The sequence below is a fragment of the Cajanus cajan genome, chromosome 8, assembly GCF_000230855.2.
Source record: "Cajanus cajan strain Asha chromosome 8, NIPB_CcT2T_4, whole genome shotgun sequence".
NCBI classification, from domain to species: domain Eukaryota; kingdom Viridiplantae; phylum Streptophyta; class Magnoliopsida; order Fabales; family Fabaceae; genus Cajanus; species Cajanus cajan.
This window is the reverse complement of record NC_138524.1, coordinates 15,653,053-15,667,292: the sequence shown is the minus strand read 5'-3', so window position 1 is coordinate 15,667,292 and position 14,240 is coordinate 15,653,053. Positions and strand designations below refer to the sequence as shown.

The 14,240-nt window shown below is 33.8% G+C and overlaps 2 protein-coding genes and 1 non-coding gene across 22 annotated transcripts; 2 read left to right on the top strand and 1 right to left on the bottom strand.

Annotated features, from left to right (window-relative positions):
* Positions 1–88: 88 nt before the first annotated feature.
* On the top strand, positions 89–9,291 carry LOC109792038 (TMV resistance protein N). Of its 20 annotated transcripts, none has more exons than XM_083062789.1 (11): positions 90–926; positions 1,029–2,139; positions 2,241–2,525; positions 2,757–3,668; positions 3,780–4,447; positions 5,207–5,276; positions 5,382–5,441; positions 5,822–5,882; positions 6,715–7,178; positions 7,351–7,426; positions 7,640–9,280. In XM_083062789.1, the coding sequence occupies exons 1-5, from the start codon at positions 436–438 to the stop codon at positions 4,374–4,376; spliced, it is 3,396 nt and encodes a 1,131-aa protein (XP_082918915.1). In that variant the 5' UTR covers positions 90–435; the 3' UTR covers positions 4,377–4,447; positions 5,207–5,276; positions 5,382–5,441; positions 5,822–5,882; positions 6,715–7,178; positions 7,351–7,426; positions 7,640–9,280. The 20 variants fall into 20 exon arrangements, with proteins under 20 accessions (XP_082918917.1, XP_082918918.1, XP_082918924.1 ...); XM_029270031.2 differs by having other exon boundaries at positions 7,625–9,280; XM_083062794.1 differs by lacking the exon at positions 6,715–7,178 and having other exon boundaries at positions 7,625–9,285.
* Positions 9,292–11,783: 2,492 nt separating this feature from the next.
* LOC145950266 (uncharacterized) lies at positions 11,784–14,001 on the top strand. Its single transcript, XM_083061337.1, has 3 exons — positions 11,784–13,101; positions 13,177–13,865; positions 13,954–14,001. The coding sequence occupies exons 1-3, from the start codon at positions 11,784–11,786 to the stop codon at positions 13,999–14,001; spliced, it is 2,055 nt and encodes a 684-aa protein (XP_082917463.1).
* On the bottom strand, positions 12,082–12,187 carry LOC145951008 (small nucleolar RNA R71). The gene has a single exon (XR_014428834.1). It is a non-coding gene; the product is annotated as a small nucleolar RNA R71 (small nucleolar RNA).
* Positions 14,002–14,240: the final 239 nt, after the last annotated feature.

The window sequence follows — 14,240 nt, the reverse complement described above, 5'->3', positions numbered from 1 at the left end:
ATTCTATGGTGTATGCATATCTATAATATAGGTCGTCGAACAGGCATGGTTAGAAGTTACCATGAAGGTGAAGGACAATATATGCCGTTGACGCATTCTTCTTCAATTTCTTTCCAACATACTTGCTATTTTTTGTTTTTTTCTAATTAGTTTTTTCAAAAATAAAATATTAATTACAGTTGACAGGTACAAGAGAAACCGAGAAGAAAATGCGTTACAATAACAATTTATTAATCAATATTTATATTAATATATGGTTCCGCGCTATGACTCTTGTTCTCCTTAAAACACGTCTTCGAGTGATTTATATAAACTTTCTACGCATTTTGTCATTTATTATAAAAAGATTAGTCCTCCCACAACTACCTTGAGTCTATTATTCATTACATTACACTTTATCTTCAGCAAGTGAGTTTTCAATCTTCAAATTCTGCAATGGCTTGCATAACCAACAATAACGGTTCTTCATCACGCACAATGAATTTTGATGTTTTTGTGAGCTTTAGAGGTGAGGATACTCGTAATAATTTCACTGATCATCTTTTTGCTGCTCTTCGAAGGAAAGGTGTTGTTGCCTTCAGAGATAACCAAAATATCAATAAAGGGCAACTCTTGGAACCTGAGCTCATGCAAGCAATCAAACGATCACGTCTTTTCATTGTTGTCTTCTCAAAGAATTATGCATCATCCTCATGGTGCTTGAAAGAGTTGACAATGATTTTTGATTGGGTTAAAGAAACAGGTCAAAGTGTTCTTCCTATTTTCTATGATGTCACTCCTTCTGAAGTTCGAAAACAAAGTGGAGAGTTTCAAAAAGCTTTTGCCGAATACGAAGAAAGCTTTAGAGATGATTTGGAAATGGTAAAAAAATTGAGGGAAGCTATGAAGGCAATTGCCAACCGTTGTGGGTGGGATGTACTGAATAAGTAAGTGCCTGGCCATATTTTTTGTATTATATATAGAGGTTTTTTTTTAGAAGTCTCACCGTTAGTGATGCATCAATGTTTTTGCTCCACTTTGGTTTTCAGGCTACAACATGAAGAAATAGAAAAAGTTGTTGAAGAGGTAATCAACTTATTGGGTCATAATCAAATTTTGAATTTTGGAGATGATTTAGTTGACATGCACTCTCGTGTAAAACAATTAGAGGAACTTGTTGATCCAGATGCAAATGAAGTTGTTCGAGTAATAGGAATAAGTGGGATGGGTGGAATAGGAAAGACAACACTCGCTACTGCTTTATTTGATAAAATCTCTCATCAATATGATGCTTGTTGTTTCATTGATGATGTAAGCAAAATTTATGGGGAGTTTGGACCCGTCGTTGCACAAAAACAACTTCTTTGTCAAGCTCTAAATCAAGGTAATGTTGAGATAAACAATCTTTACCAAGGAACCTTGTTGATAAGAACTAGGTTGTGCCACTTAAAGGTGCTTATTGTTCTAGATAATGTTGATCAAGATGAACAATTGGAAAAATTGGCTTTGCATCCTAAATATCTAGGTGTAGGGAGTAGAATCCTCATAATCTCTAGAGATAGTCATATCTTAAGAAATTATGGAGTGAATGAAGTTTACAATGTTCAATTGTTGAATGCAAATAAAGCTCTTCAATTATTTTGTAGAAAAACTTTCAAATCTGATGATATTTTGAATGATTATGAAGAGTTGACCTATGGTGTACTAAAATATGTTGATGGCCTTCCTTTAGCAATTAAAGTGTTAGGCTCATTTTTGTTTGGTCGAGATGTTTATGAGTGGAGAAGTGCATTGGCTAGACTAAAAGAATATCCAAACAAAGATATTATGGAGGTGTTGCGAATAAGTTTTGATGGATTGAAGGAAATGGAAAAAGAAATATTTTTAGATATTGTTTGTTTCTTTTGTGATAGACACCAACAACAGAGTAAGGGAACAATAAAAAGGTTTCTAGACTATCGTGGATTTTTTCCCGATATTGGCATGAAAGTTCTCATTGAAAAATCACTCATAACTTGTGATAAATGGGGGGTTAAAATGCACGACTTGTTAAAAGAGTTAGGCAGAAGTATTGTTCGAGAAAAATCACCCAATGAACCAAGAAAGTGGAGCGGGTTATGGGACATCAAAGATCTCCAAAATGTCATGATAAAAAATGAGGTAAAATAGATTTTCAATCTAAAATTTTATGCTACCATTTTTTCAAAATCTACAAATTATTAAGCAATCTAATATTATTATTCCTTTTTGCAATTCCTTAGGAAGCCAAAGATCTTGAAGCCATATTTATTAATAAAAAATATTATGAAGAGCATTTGGAAACAACAATGACAGTGAATGCTATATCAAAAATGAAGCATCTCAAGTTGCTCATACTTGGGAATGTGAATTTTTTGGGAAGTCTCAACTATCTTTCTAATGAATTAAGATATCTATCTTGGCATAGATATCCTTTCATTTGTTTGCCATCAAATTTTCATCCGGATAATCTAGTAGAGTTGATCTTGTGTCATAGCAATCTCAAACAATTATGGAAAGGCACAAAGGTACTATATTATTGGTTTTCAATTTTATATATCTTTAAAGAAACAGAAAAAAGATAATTTATATATATATATATAACATAATTAAAGAATCATAAAAAAACTTAAATGTCATTGATTTTTTCTCCTTGTATCCAACTCAAGACAGAGATTATCGTTTTTTCTTTCTGTTTGTCAAAGAAATGAAAAATTAAATGATGGATTGTAACTTTCTTTCTTTTGTTTCTTTTACAGCATCTGCCAAATTTGATATATCTAAATCTTAGCCACTCCAAAAATCTTATTGAGGTGCCAGATTTAACGGGAGTTCCTCGTCTTAGGCGTCTTATTCTTCAAGGATGTATAAATATTAGGCGGATCCAGCCATCCATTGGTATTCTGAGAAAACTTGTTTCTCTGAATTTGGAAAATTGTAAAAATCTTATTGAGATGCCAGACTTAACGGGAGTTCCTCGTCTTAGGCGTCTTACTCTTAAAGGATGTATAAATATTACGCGGATCCACCCATCCATTGGTATTCTGAGAGAACTTTTTTCTCTGAATTTGAAAAATTGTAAAAATCTTTTCCACAATTTGAATATCATTTTCGGACTCAAATCTCTTAAGGCGCTAAATCTCTCTGGCTGCTCAAAATTACTAAATAATCGTCTGCTAAAGAAATCAAGGGAGGCAGAACATTTGGAGAACGTTGATAAAAATACAAGTGTTATCCAATTATCAACATCCTCTGTATATGAAATTCTAATGTTGCCTTTGTATTTCCTTTCCTCTCACAAACATGGAGATTCACTTGATTTATTGTTGCCATATTTGTCTCGTTTCCCATGTTTGCGATATCTTGATCTAAGTTTCTGCAATCTACTTCAAATTCCCGATGGTATTGGGACCTTACAGTCTTTAGAAACCTTAAATTTGGGGGGAAACAAATTCGTGAGACTACCTACTACCATCAAGGAGCTTTCCAATCTTCAGCGTTTAAATTTGCAGCACTGCAAGCAGCTGAAATATTTGCCTGAGCTTCCAACAACCAAAAAAAACAAATCTAGCGCATATTATGGGGGTTTATATATTTTTAATTGCCCCAATTTGAGTGAAATGGAACATTGTTATCATATGGTTTTTTCTTGGATGATACAAATATTTAAGGTAACGACTCCATCCTTTCTTTCTTTATCTTATTTTTTCTATGTATCCAATTTTTAAGTAGTTATACATATTAATCATTTTTTATTTTTATTTTTATTTTTTTTGTATCAGGCTTTCTTGCAATCCTCCCGTTCCTTGCATAGTCTTCGGATTGTTATTCCTGGAACTCAAATTCCAAGGTGGTTCAGTAAACAAAATGTGGGTGGGTCAATAAGCGTGAACCTGTCTCCTGTTATTATGGAAGACCCAAATTGGATGGGTCTCGCTTGTTGTTCTTTGTTAGTGGCGCATCATGATCCTAATAATTTGAATGATAGATGGCAACATGATAATTTTGGAAGTATTGGATACAATTTTCAAAATATACAAGTTTTGCATAAATCAGATTGGGTACTTCCAATACTTTTAACCAATGATCTGGTCACAGGTGAAATAGATCACTTGTTCATAACGTTTCACTCTCAGGAAACAATCAATGCTTTTCGAAGTCCAGATGAAGACGAAATGCCTGATCTTGATAAAGTGGGATTCACAACAGTCATATTTCACCACCCTAAAGGTTACCATTTGGAGGTGAAAAATTGCGGATATCGTTTGGTATTTAAGAAGGATCTTCAACAATTAAACTTAAACAAGATGTTCAGCAAAAATTCCTCATCTAGGAAGCGCAAGCTTTTATCAAGTGATTCGCCACACATCATTCATTGAGCTTATCCACGGAAAGCGTAGAGATTTCTTTTCAACCACAATTACATCAAAGAAATTCTTTCCCATTAGTGGTAAGATTTAAGCAGTAAAGCACAAATTTTATTATAAGTTTATAGTCATTTATAAATACTTTGCTTTTTGTATCTTATATTGATGATATGATGATGTTTATTTATTTTCTTTTGAGAGTAAATGTTACTTGAGAACATTGTTAAAAGTGATAGTAAGCATATTTGGTCATGGATTGTTATGAAAACTTTCATCAATAGCCAATTGGCAAGATTTCAAGAAAAATAATGTGCATTATTAAATTTGATATAACTACCTTAGAGTAGAAATTTTTTAACAACAATCAATTTTTTTGACTTGAAGTAAATGTGGATGTCTATCTCGTTTCTTCAATTTACCAAAGTGAATTATTAAATATTCTATTTACGAGGTTTAGGAAAAAATGTTAGGTTGACGGAGGGCGTCTAACTCTTACTCTTAATTTTTGTCTCAAACCAAAAGAATATCATAGAAACCCAAAATTTCGTCTCCATCAACATGGAGTTAACACTTATCATGACATGGGAACATCTACTTAGACTTGAAAACATCCTCTGTTTCCACTAATTGGCAACAAGGTAACTAATCAGTAGGCAATGACAACTTAAGAAAGCTTGATGAAGAACATGAATAAGAGACCTAGAATAAATTGAACTATAGAACTTTCAAAAGTAGTGTTATGATGAAATAAATAAATAAATAAGACTTAAAGTTGTAGAGAAATTGAAGGACCAATGCTGAGTGTCTTAAAAACTTATATGGGAAGGCTTTCCTGTTTCCAGGGCCTGAACTACCAGTGCCACGAATCTCCACTTTGGAGAAAAATGAGCTGAATGATTGAAGGCTGGTTCAGTAAGTGACTGTGCATTTGGAACTGAATTAATGGACATTACAGCAAAAACAATTCCATGATTGTTGCTTGCTCTTTAACTGATTAACATGTTCCCTTTTTGGCAGAACTTATTTCACCTATTGGATTGTAGTCAGTTATAGTTGCTCTTCGGGATGGATTCAAAGGTAATGGTTCAAAAATGAGAAGTTGTACTGCTTCAAAAAAAGGTGCTTCATTAGTCACTGTTGACATGGATCTTTAACTAAAGGCACTTGTTAATAAGTGTTGATTTTTTTTTTACCCAATACTCTCTCTTGTCCTTTTAATATGAATCAAACTGGAAGTGAATTCCACTTTGTTGGAACATAAGGTAAAGAAAAATATATAATGTATTTTAAAGAGATTAGAATTATGTAAAAAAGGAAACATTACGTTGAATTATTGTATTTGGTAATTGTGAAATCCTTGAAATAAGAAATGTGTATAGATTAGAAAAGATGATGTTTGTAAAATAAAATAGTAAAAGATTTAAAGTGAAGTAGTAATGTGTGTTCACTCATTGTAGACTCCACTCTGAGGCATCACTCTCGCGTACACACAAGGCTAGCACTGTCAAACAATTAAAGGTACCATATCATGTTTTTTTTTTCAATTTCCTTTGTCTTTAGATGAACAAATTAAAAGATAAATTAACTTAATTGTACAACCACAAGAAAGCTTAAATGTTATTAATTTTGTCAAATACTAGAATAGGGTTTTTTTTTTTCTTTCTCTTTTTGTTAAAGGAAAATTACTAATTAAACGATAGTAATTTTCTTTTCCTTTTGTGTTTTACAATATTTGCCTCATTTGAGAAATCTGAATTTCAGAAACTCCAAAAAACTCTATATTGTTTTAATAAATGAATAATTGTCCCAAGTTATCCAATAGAGGACATGTTAAGCACAATTTAATACTTTTCTCAGCCATAATTTGAAGCAAAGCTTTGGCCTATGATGCACCGATACGATACGCGTATCGGATACGACACGTATCCGATACGACGATATGATAATTTTAAAATATATAGAATACGATACTTTTAAGATACGTGTCATCATATATATCAATGTTCATACAATATAATAATTGTGTACTTGTAATTTTGATTAAAATTCATAAATATTAAATATATAATTGCTATTTTGTAAATCCAAATTAAAAACATACTTATTGGACATTACTAAAAATAAATAAATTATAAATCATTTCATCATAAATTACTTTTTATTATTTACAAATAGAAACAATATTACCAATTTCATTCCTTTCTTAAAATTATCCACATAGAAGATAATTTTTATTTACAGTTCATCAAGGACAAATATTTTCATTTGAAACCATGCATTTTGTATTTTGGTATCTATCCGGAGGACTACTCCATTCATCATAACAAGTTAACTCGACAATGGATAGCAGAAGGGTTTGTCAAATCTGATGGGAGAAGAACTTTGGAACAAGTTGCAGATGAGTACTTAACTGAGTTAATTTATAGAAGTCTAGCTCAAGTCTCGACAGTTGGCTTTGCAGGGAACGTTAAATGTTGTCAAGTCCATGATTTATTACATGACATGATCGTAAGTAAAGCAAAGGACTTAAGTTTTTGCCATTTTGTAGAAGAAGGTGATGATGAATCAGCCACAGCCACAGCCACAACCAGAGTTGGAATATCAAGACGCCTATCCATAGACACTAGTTCCAACATAGTGTTGAAGAGAAATATCGACACACATCCGTGCTTTTCATGCTTTTGGAAAAGGAGGACTGCTTGAGCCTATTATGGCTCAATTATCTTCAAAGTCAAGGGTTTTGAAAGTACTTAACCTTGAAGGTCCATCGCTAAAACATGCTCCTAGTGATTTAGGAAATCTTTTTCACTTAAGGTACTTTGTTTGGGTTTCTCTGTTGGTTTTTTGGGGGTCGAATAGCTTAAACCTCATTTATTTAAGTAATTACTTTTGTTTTTCTTTAGGCATATTTTATTATTTATAATTAAAACAACACATTTTTGTAATAATACGAAAACATGATAAGTGAGAATCGATGTTTGTGAAGGTTCTACCTACCATGCATGCAAATTGCAAAGGGACGTGACACGATATTTAAAGCAAAGCTATTACCACCTTTGATGGTAAGATTCAAGTACTCCTACTTTATGACTTTAATTTTAATTTAAAAATAAAACAAAACATCATTGGCAAGTGTTGAAATTTTATGTGTGGCACTGATTTGATGACAATGTTCATGTGGGCCCATGTCAACACAAACATCTCTAGTATCGTTATAATAATTCAAAATTTTAAATATCGTTGAAAGAGTTGGAATATAGTTTTTATGAATGCAGGTACCAACTGTTGGGATTCATCCCAAGTCCCACATCGGTAAAATGAAGGAACATTAGTTAGTTTATAAGTGTCCACCATTCCACATAGTATGAGACCTTTTGGAAAGGAGTCCAAAAACAAAACCGTGCGGGCTTGGGCCCAAAGCGGACAATATCATACTATGGTGGAGGAACAGGTGGACTAGCGGGCCCAGCAAGTGGTTCGACTAGGGTTCGATGCGGGAAGACCCTCAGTGTTGTGCCTCGCGATGGAGAAGAGATCCGAACTTGGTGCCTTGTGTCGAAAGTCTTCCTGATATTGTGGTGTTCAGGCGGCGTGTCCCCGTACAGTTAACGGCGATACAAGATGGTGACGAGATCTGAACTTGGTGCCTTGTGTCGAAAGTCTTCCTGATATTGTGGTGTTCAGGCGGCGTGTCCCCGTACAGTTAACGGCGATACAAGATGGTGACGGATTATCGCTTGAGGGGAGGAGGAGGTTTGTTGGGATTCATCCCAAGTCCCACATCGGTAAAGCGGACAATATCATACTATGGTGGAGGAACAGGTGGACTAGCCGGCCCAGCACCAACAACGATAGCTCCCACACGCGTAGGGTGACAAATACAATTACCATCATTGTCGCATGATTCATGCAGCGAACAATAACCTGAACAAACAACTGCTTCTATCTTCTTCATGGAATCTTCTTCATGGAAAACATTACTGACAACATACATATATCAAAAGTTCCAACAAATGCACACGTTTGTATATATATACATATTCTAATATCTCATAGTCCTGAAATATATAATTGAAATCAAGAAGAAATAAAAAATAATGTAAGCTACATACAAGAAGTGGCAAGCAAGAAGACGACCAAAGGAGCAAGCTTAACATGGGCCATTCTTTAATTTTAGTATTTCCAAAGAACCAAACTATACAAATGTGTTGTGCAGTTCCTTCTTGCATGTACCAATTTATAAGCATTGGGAGTTTACGGATGTATTGAATTAAGATTTTATAAGACTTTTTTAGTATTGAGAATTTTAAAATTTTTTGTGAAACTTTAATTATTTTTAAGATTTTTTTAAAAAAATTTAATCAAGATTTTGTAATATGAATTTTAATGAATTTGTAGTTTAAGAATTTATAAGATTTGAAATGATTTTATTATATTTCAAAGGACAATATAAATTTTTTTAAAAATAATATAATTTCTCTACATATAGAAATTGTTGTAAAAAATATGGCGGGAGAATAAAATAAAAGATCCTGTAACATAAGATAGGATTAAAATATAACAAAAAAATGTTGATAGATAAAAAAGAAAGATAAGAAAAAAAATAGAGAACAAGAAGCAAATAAATAAATAAATGAGAGAGATGAAAGAAAAAAGAATGAGATAAAAAAAAAAGATATGAGAAAGGAGAGAGAAAAAAAAAAAGATAAGATAGAAAAGAGGCACAAAGAAATAGAGAAGATGTGAAAAAGAGAGAAAAAAAAAAGATGAGATAGACAAAAAAAAATAAACGAAAAAAATTCATGTAAAATATTAACGATATTTTTGAAATTGTTGAATGAATGAATTATATATTAATTACACTAAAAAAATTTCATGAAATTAATTCATTAAAATAATCTAATTAAATCTTTATATTTTTAAATATCTTGACAAAAAAATTTTAAATAAAAAATATTAATTAAATTATTAGATTTTAACATATTCATAAAAAAATATTTTAATTATTTTATTTAAATATCATTAGATTTTGATATATTTTTAAAAAATTATAATTAAATATCATATAAATTTTTATATTAATTTTTTTTAATTATATACTACGAGACTTTTTATAATAAAAAATGATTTAAAATTTTTAAAAATTTCAATCTAATTAAATGTTTTCAACATCTGGTCCATCATCGAGCATTATCTGCATGCCATGGAAATTTTTAACCTGCAATTATATATAATTTTATTACATGTTTTTGTTGGGGAAAAATCCCCTGGAACGCCACAAATCCTTTTATAACATTTATTGCTCAAGAAAACATGGCATTAAGGATTAATTAGAGTATACATTAAAATTTTACCTTTAATATAACGGTTAAATGGTTATAACTTAACATAAAATATGAATTAATTATTAATTAAAATAAATTTATCAAAAGTTATTTAATAAAATTACTTAAATTAAGTGGATTCTCTTCTCATTCTCTCTCTCTATAAATTAAAATTTGTGTTTATATCAAATTTCTTAAAATTCACTTTTAGATTGAATCTTTCTATTACCTTCAATATATGTCAACAAATTTGTTAAAATTTAACAACGATAAAAAAGTAATCTAACTATTCGTATTTTATTACATTTTTTAAAAACATATATATTATATTAATTTTAATCTATATGAATGAGATATTTAATAATTTTTTATTAATATTAAATTTTATATATTTAATTTAAGTGAAATAAAATTTTAATTTAATATTGAATTTTGAGAAAATAACATTAAATTAAAAATTATTGAATAGTATTATCAAAAATGATATTTGTTCTCTTATTCATCAATGTTTTAATTTGCAATTCTCATTTTGTTGTCATAATTTTAATCTTTATCGTGTTTAGGTGTATTCACTCTTCTTCTTAATTTCATGATTCATGAATAATTTAAATTGGAGTTTTCATTTTTATAATTCTCATAAGAAATTAAAAATAATTTTACTTTTTCTTAATTTATAAAATTAATTAGTCTATATATATATATATATATATATATACCTTTCTCATTAATTTTCTAATTTGTTATTTTTAATATATTGTTGCAATCATCATTGGAAATGTCGGCAAAGTTGAAGTGGGGAAGGGATCAATGTTTTTTAAAATTTATGATGAATTTATAATATTTTTTATTATTTTAATATTTTATTACATATTAACTTATAATAAATTCAAACTAATTTTATATAATTAAGTACAATAATGTGTTAAGTCTCAAATTTACCTCCTTTTTGATGAGACTTATTGAACAAATTCCACGCACCCTTTGAACTATTGTAATATAATTGTTCTCATTTTGGTTTCTTTTGTATATGCAGGTATTCAAGTAGAGAATTGAGGATAACAAGGCTAAAGGAGTGGAAATCAAAAGAATTAAGGAGCAGAGCAGGCAACCGCGCCAGGCGCCGTATTAATCTCGCCGGGCGGGCATAAAATAGAGTACTCTCAGCCTTTGGGAACCTCGCGCCGGGCGCAATTTATAATTGCGCCGGGCGCAATTCAAGGCCGAGAGCACATTGAGCATCAGGGGAAGCCCGCGCCGGGCGCGAAGTGTAACGCGCCGGGCGCAATAACCCTAATTTGTTTCCTCAGGCTGCATAAAAGGAAAATTTCGAGGGTTTTCTCCCTCATTCACACATTGGGCGCGTTTTGGGAGCTGTGGAAGGGATTCTCGGAGCTTGAAGCCGTTCGTGTGTGGGTCTTTCCTTCGGTTCTTCCTTTCCTTTTCCATCTCTATTTTAGTTTTCCCCTCTTTGTTTTGAGAGGTTCTATCCATTGTATTGGGGTTTTGATGTAACCAACAAACTCTATTGTAATCCTTTTGTGTTTAATGTTATATATGTTTTGTTCCATTCCTTGTTGTGTATGATTCTATGCTTAATGCTTGCTTTGGCTTGATCACCCTTTGCATGATTTAAGGTTTCATTGAGTATTGGGAAATATCCTTGAAACTAGTTATGAACATATGCCTAGTGGGAATTGTACCTAGGGATAGGGCTTGACCCATTAGTAATCTTAAAACCCTAACCGGTAATGCGGATGGAGGTATTGAGTACTCAAGGGATTGATATTCAATATTTTGCACCTAGACTCTTTCTCTAAGGAATTAGGTCTGAGTAAATTTATGGTTGACTGAGCAATGAATTCAACAAGAGATTAAGGATACATTAGTGTTACGTTCGGTGAAATCTGACCCCCACAACCTCACAATACCACAATACCATTCCTTACCTTTTCCATTCATAAAACAATATTTATTTACAGCTTTCATTCCAATAGTCACAACTTTGCATTCACTGCACAAACTATGAAATTGCACTATAGGTGATACTTTCACCTACACTAGCCCGAGGGAGTTCTCAAGCATTGTGAGGCCTACAATGAACGACAAACTAGCAGAAATGAAGCCTGCACTGCTACAGCTTATCAGCTCTCATCAATTTTCTGGCCTAGATCATGAAGACCCACACACTCATCTCTACACTTTCTATGAGTTGTGTGGTTCAGTTGGAGTTTCTGGGACTGATGAAGAGGCACTTTTCATGAGGTTGTTTCCATTTTCTCTGAATGGTAAGGCTAAGGCTTGGCTTCATTCTCAGCCAAACCAAAGCCTGGCAACTTGGAGGGATGTGGAGACCAAATTCTTAGCCAGGTTCTTTCCCCCATCTAAGAACACTGAAGCCAGAACTGCTATTGCTACTTTTGCTCAAGGTGCTGATGAGCCACTATGTGAAGCATGGGAGAGGTACAAATCATTGTTGAGGAGGTGCCCGAATCATGGTTTTGAGGTGGAGCTTCAAGTTCAAACTTTCTGTAATGGGCTACAACCTCAAACCAAGATGATATTGGACGCTTCTTTTGGAGGGTCAGTCATGTTCAGAACTGCTGAAGAAGCTATCACAATCATTGAGTCCATGGCTTCCACAGACTTCAGGAGCCAGCATGGTAGAAATTCTTCAACCAAGAGAGGAGTTTTGGAGTTGAGCACTCAAGATGCGGTGTTGGCTCAAAACAAGATACTTTCCCAACAAATTGAAGCTTTGAATCAACAGATGGCCAAGCTTCCTCAACAACTTCAAGCTATGCACACTAATGCTCCTCCTATGCAACAAGTGATGGCATGTGATTTTTGTGGAGGTGACCACCCTAATGGTTATTGTGCCGGATCTTCTGATCCCCAAGGTGCAGAAGTGAATTACATGGGGAATCAAGGGCGGCAAAATTTCTCTCAACATCCCTATCCGCAAAATTCAAATCAGGGGTGGAGAAATAACTATGGTGGAAACAAACCAGACATGAATGCTTCATCAAGTAGCAGACCTCCACATCAACACCAACACTCACCTTTGTATGAGAGAACCACCAAATTGGAAGACACCTTGCAACAATTCATGCAACTGTCTATGTCCAACCAAAAGAACACTGATGCCTCAATTAAAAATTTGGAGATACAGGTGGGGCAAATAGCAAAGCAGCTAGCAGAGCAGCATAAAGGTTCTTTCTCAGCCAACACTGAACAAAACCCGAAGGGGCACTTGAATGTAGTATCTACAAGGAATGGTCGGGAGTTTGTGGTGAAGGAGAGCGAGAAGAATGATGAGAGCAAGGAGAAGAATGACACAGGCAAAGATGAAGATGATAGTGTTGATGAAGAGATCATCTTAGAGGGCCCAGGAGTGTGGAGAAGGAGTAGAGGAAGTGAGTCGGTTGTAGAGAATAAAGAAAAAATTGAAAATGACAAAAAGAAGGAGAAAGAAAAAGAACTTGAAAAAGAGAAAGAAAGAATCAGTAGAGAAAAGAATAAGGCGCCCATGGAGGAGAGGAATATTGTGAAGGTGCCACCCACCAAGAGCTTACCGTATCCTCATGCACCTTCAAAAAGGGATAAGGAGAGGCAATATGCTCGGTTCTTGGAGATTTTCAAGACCCTGCAAATTAACATTCCGTTCTCCGAGGCATTAGAGCAAATGCCTACATATGCCAAGTTCATGAAAGAGCTCCTCACCAAGAAGAGAAAGTATTTTGAAGAGGAGACCATTACATTGGAGGCGGGGTGTAGTGCCATTATTCAGAAGATGTTGCCAACAAAATCCAAGGACCCTGGTAGTTTCACTCTCCCAGTCACTATTGGGAGTTTAGCTATTGGGAAGGCTTTGCTTGATTTGGGGGCTAGCATTAATCTCATGCCCTTATCTATGCTTCAGAGGATTGGCGATTTGGAGGTGAAGCCTACTCGCATGACTTTGCAGTTGGCGGATCGATCTGTGAAGTATCCTCATGGCATTGTGGAGGATGTTCTGGTGAAGGTGGACCGTTTCTTATTTCCCGCTGATTTCGTGGTGATGGATATTGAAGAGGACGTTGATGTACCTCTCATTCTTGGCCGACCATTCATGAAGACTGCAAGAGTTCTAATTGATGTGGATGATGGGAAGCTTAAGGTGAGAGTGAATGATGAAGAGGTTAACTTTGATGTGTTTGATGCCATGCACTACCCCAAGGACAAGAGCAGTTGCTTCCGGGTTGATGTCATTGATGAACTTGTTGAAGACTCCAGGAAGCATATCTCTTTCACTAACTCTTTGGAAAAAGTCTTAGTCAATATGGTTGAATACCTCCATGAAGAAGAAGATAGAGAGGTTGAGGCATGTTTGAGGAGCCTTGACTCATATAAGGAGGTGACACCGGACTCAGTGCACATGGAAGATTCGAAGGATGATGGGGAGGTGATCACCCCGAAGCTAGAGTTGAAGATACTCCCTTCTCATCTAAAGTATGTGTTTCTAGATGAAGGTGGAAGCAAGCCGGTTATCATAAGTAGCTCCTTATCCCCATTG

Bases quoted from the DNA above. Each gene is read 5' to 3' on its own strand.
- LOC145950266 (XM_083061337.1), top strand. From the start codon at position 11,784: ATGAACGACAAACTAGCAGAAATGAAGCCTGCACTGCTACAGCTTATC. The intron at 13,102-13,176 runs GTGAGTCGGTTG...AACTTGAAAAAG, and splicing joins GTGGAGAAGGAGTAGAGGAA to AGAAAGAAAGAATCAGTAGA. The intron at 13,866-13,953 runs GTTAACTTTGAT...AACTTGTTGAAG, and splicing joins TGAGAGTGAATGATGAAGAG to ACTCCAGGAAGCATATCTCT.
- LOC109792038 (XM_083062798.1), top strand. From the start codon at position 436: ATGGCTTGCATAACCAACAATAACGGTTCTTCATCACGCACAATGAAT. The intron at 2,140-2,240 runs GTAAAATAGATT...GCAATTCCTTAG, and splicing joins ATGTCATGATAAAAAATGAG to GAAGCCAAAGATCTTGAAGC. The intron at 2,526-2,756 runs GTACTATATTAT...TTTCTTTTACAG, and splicing joins AATTATGGAAAGGCACAAAG to CATCTGCCAAATTTGATATA.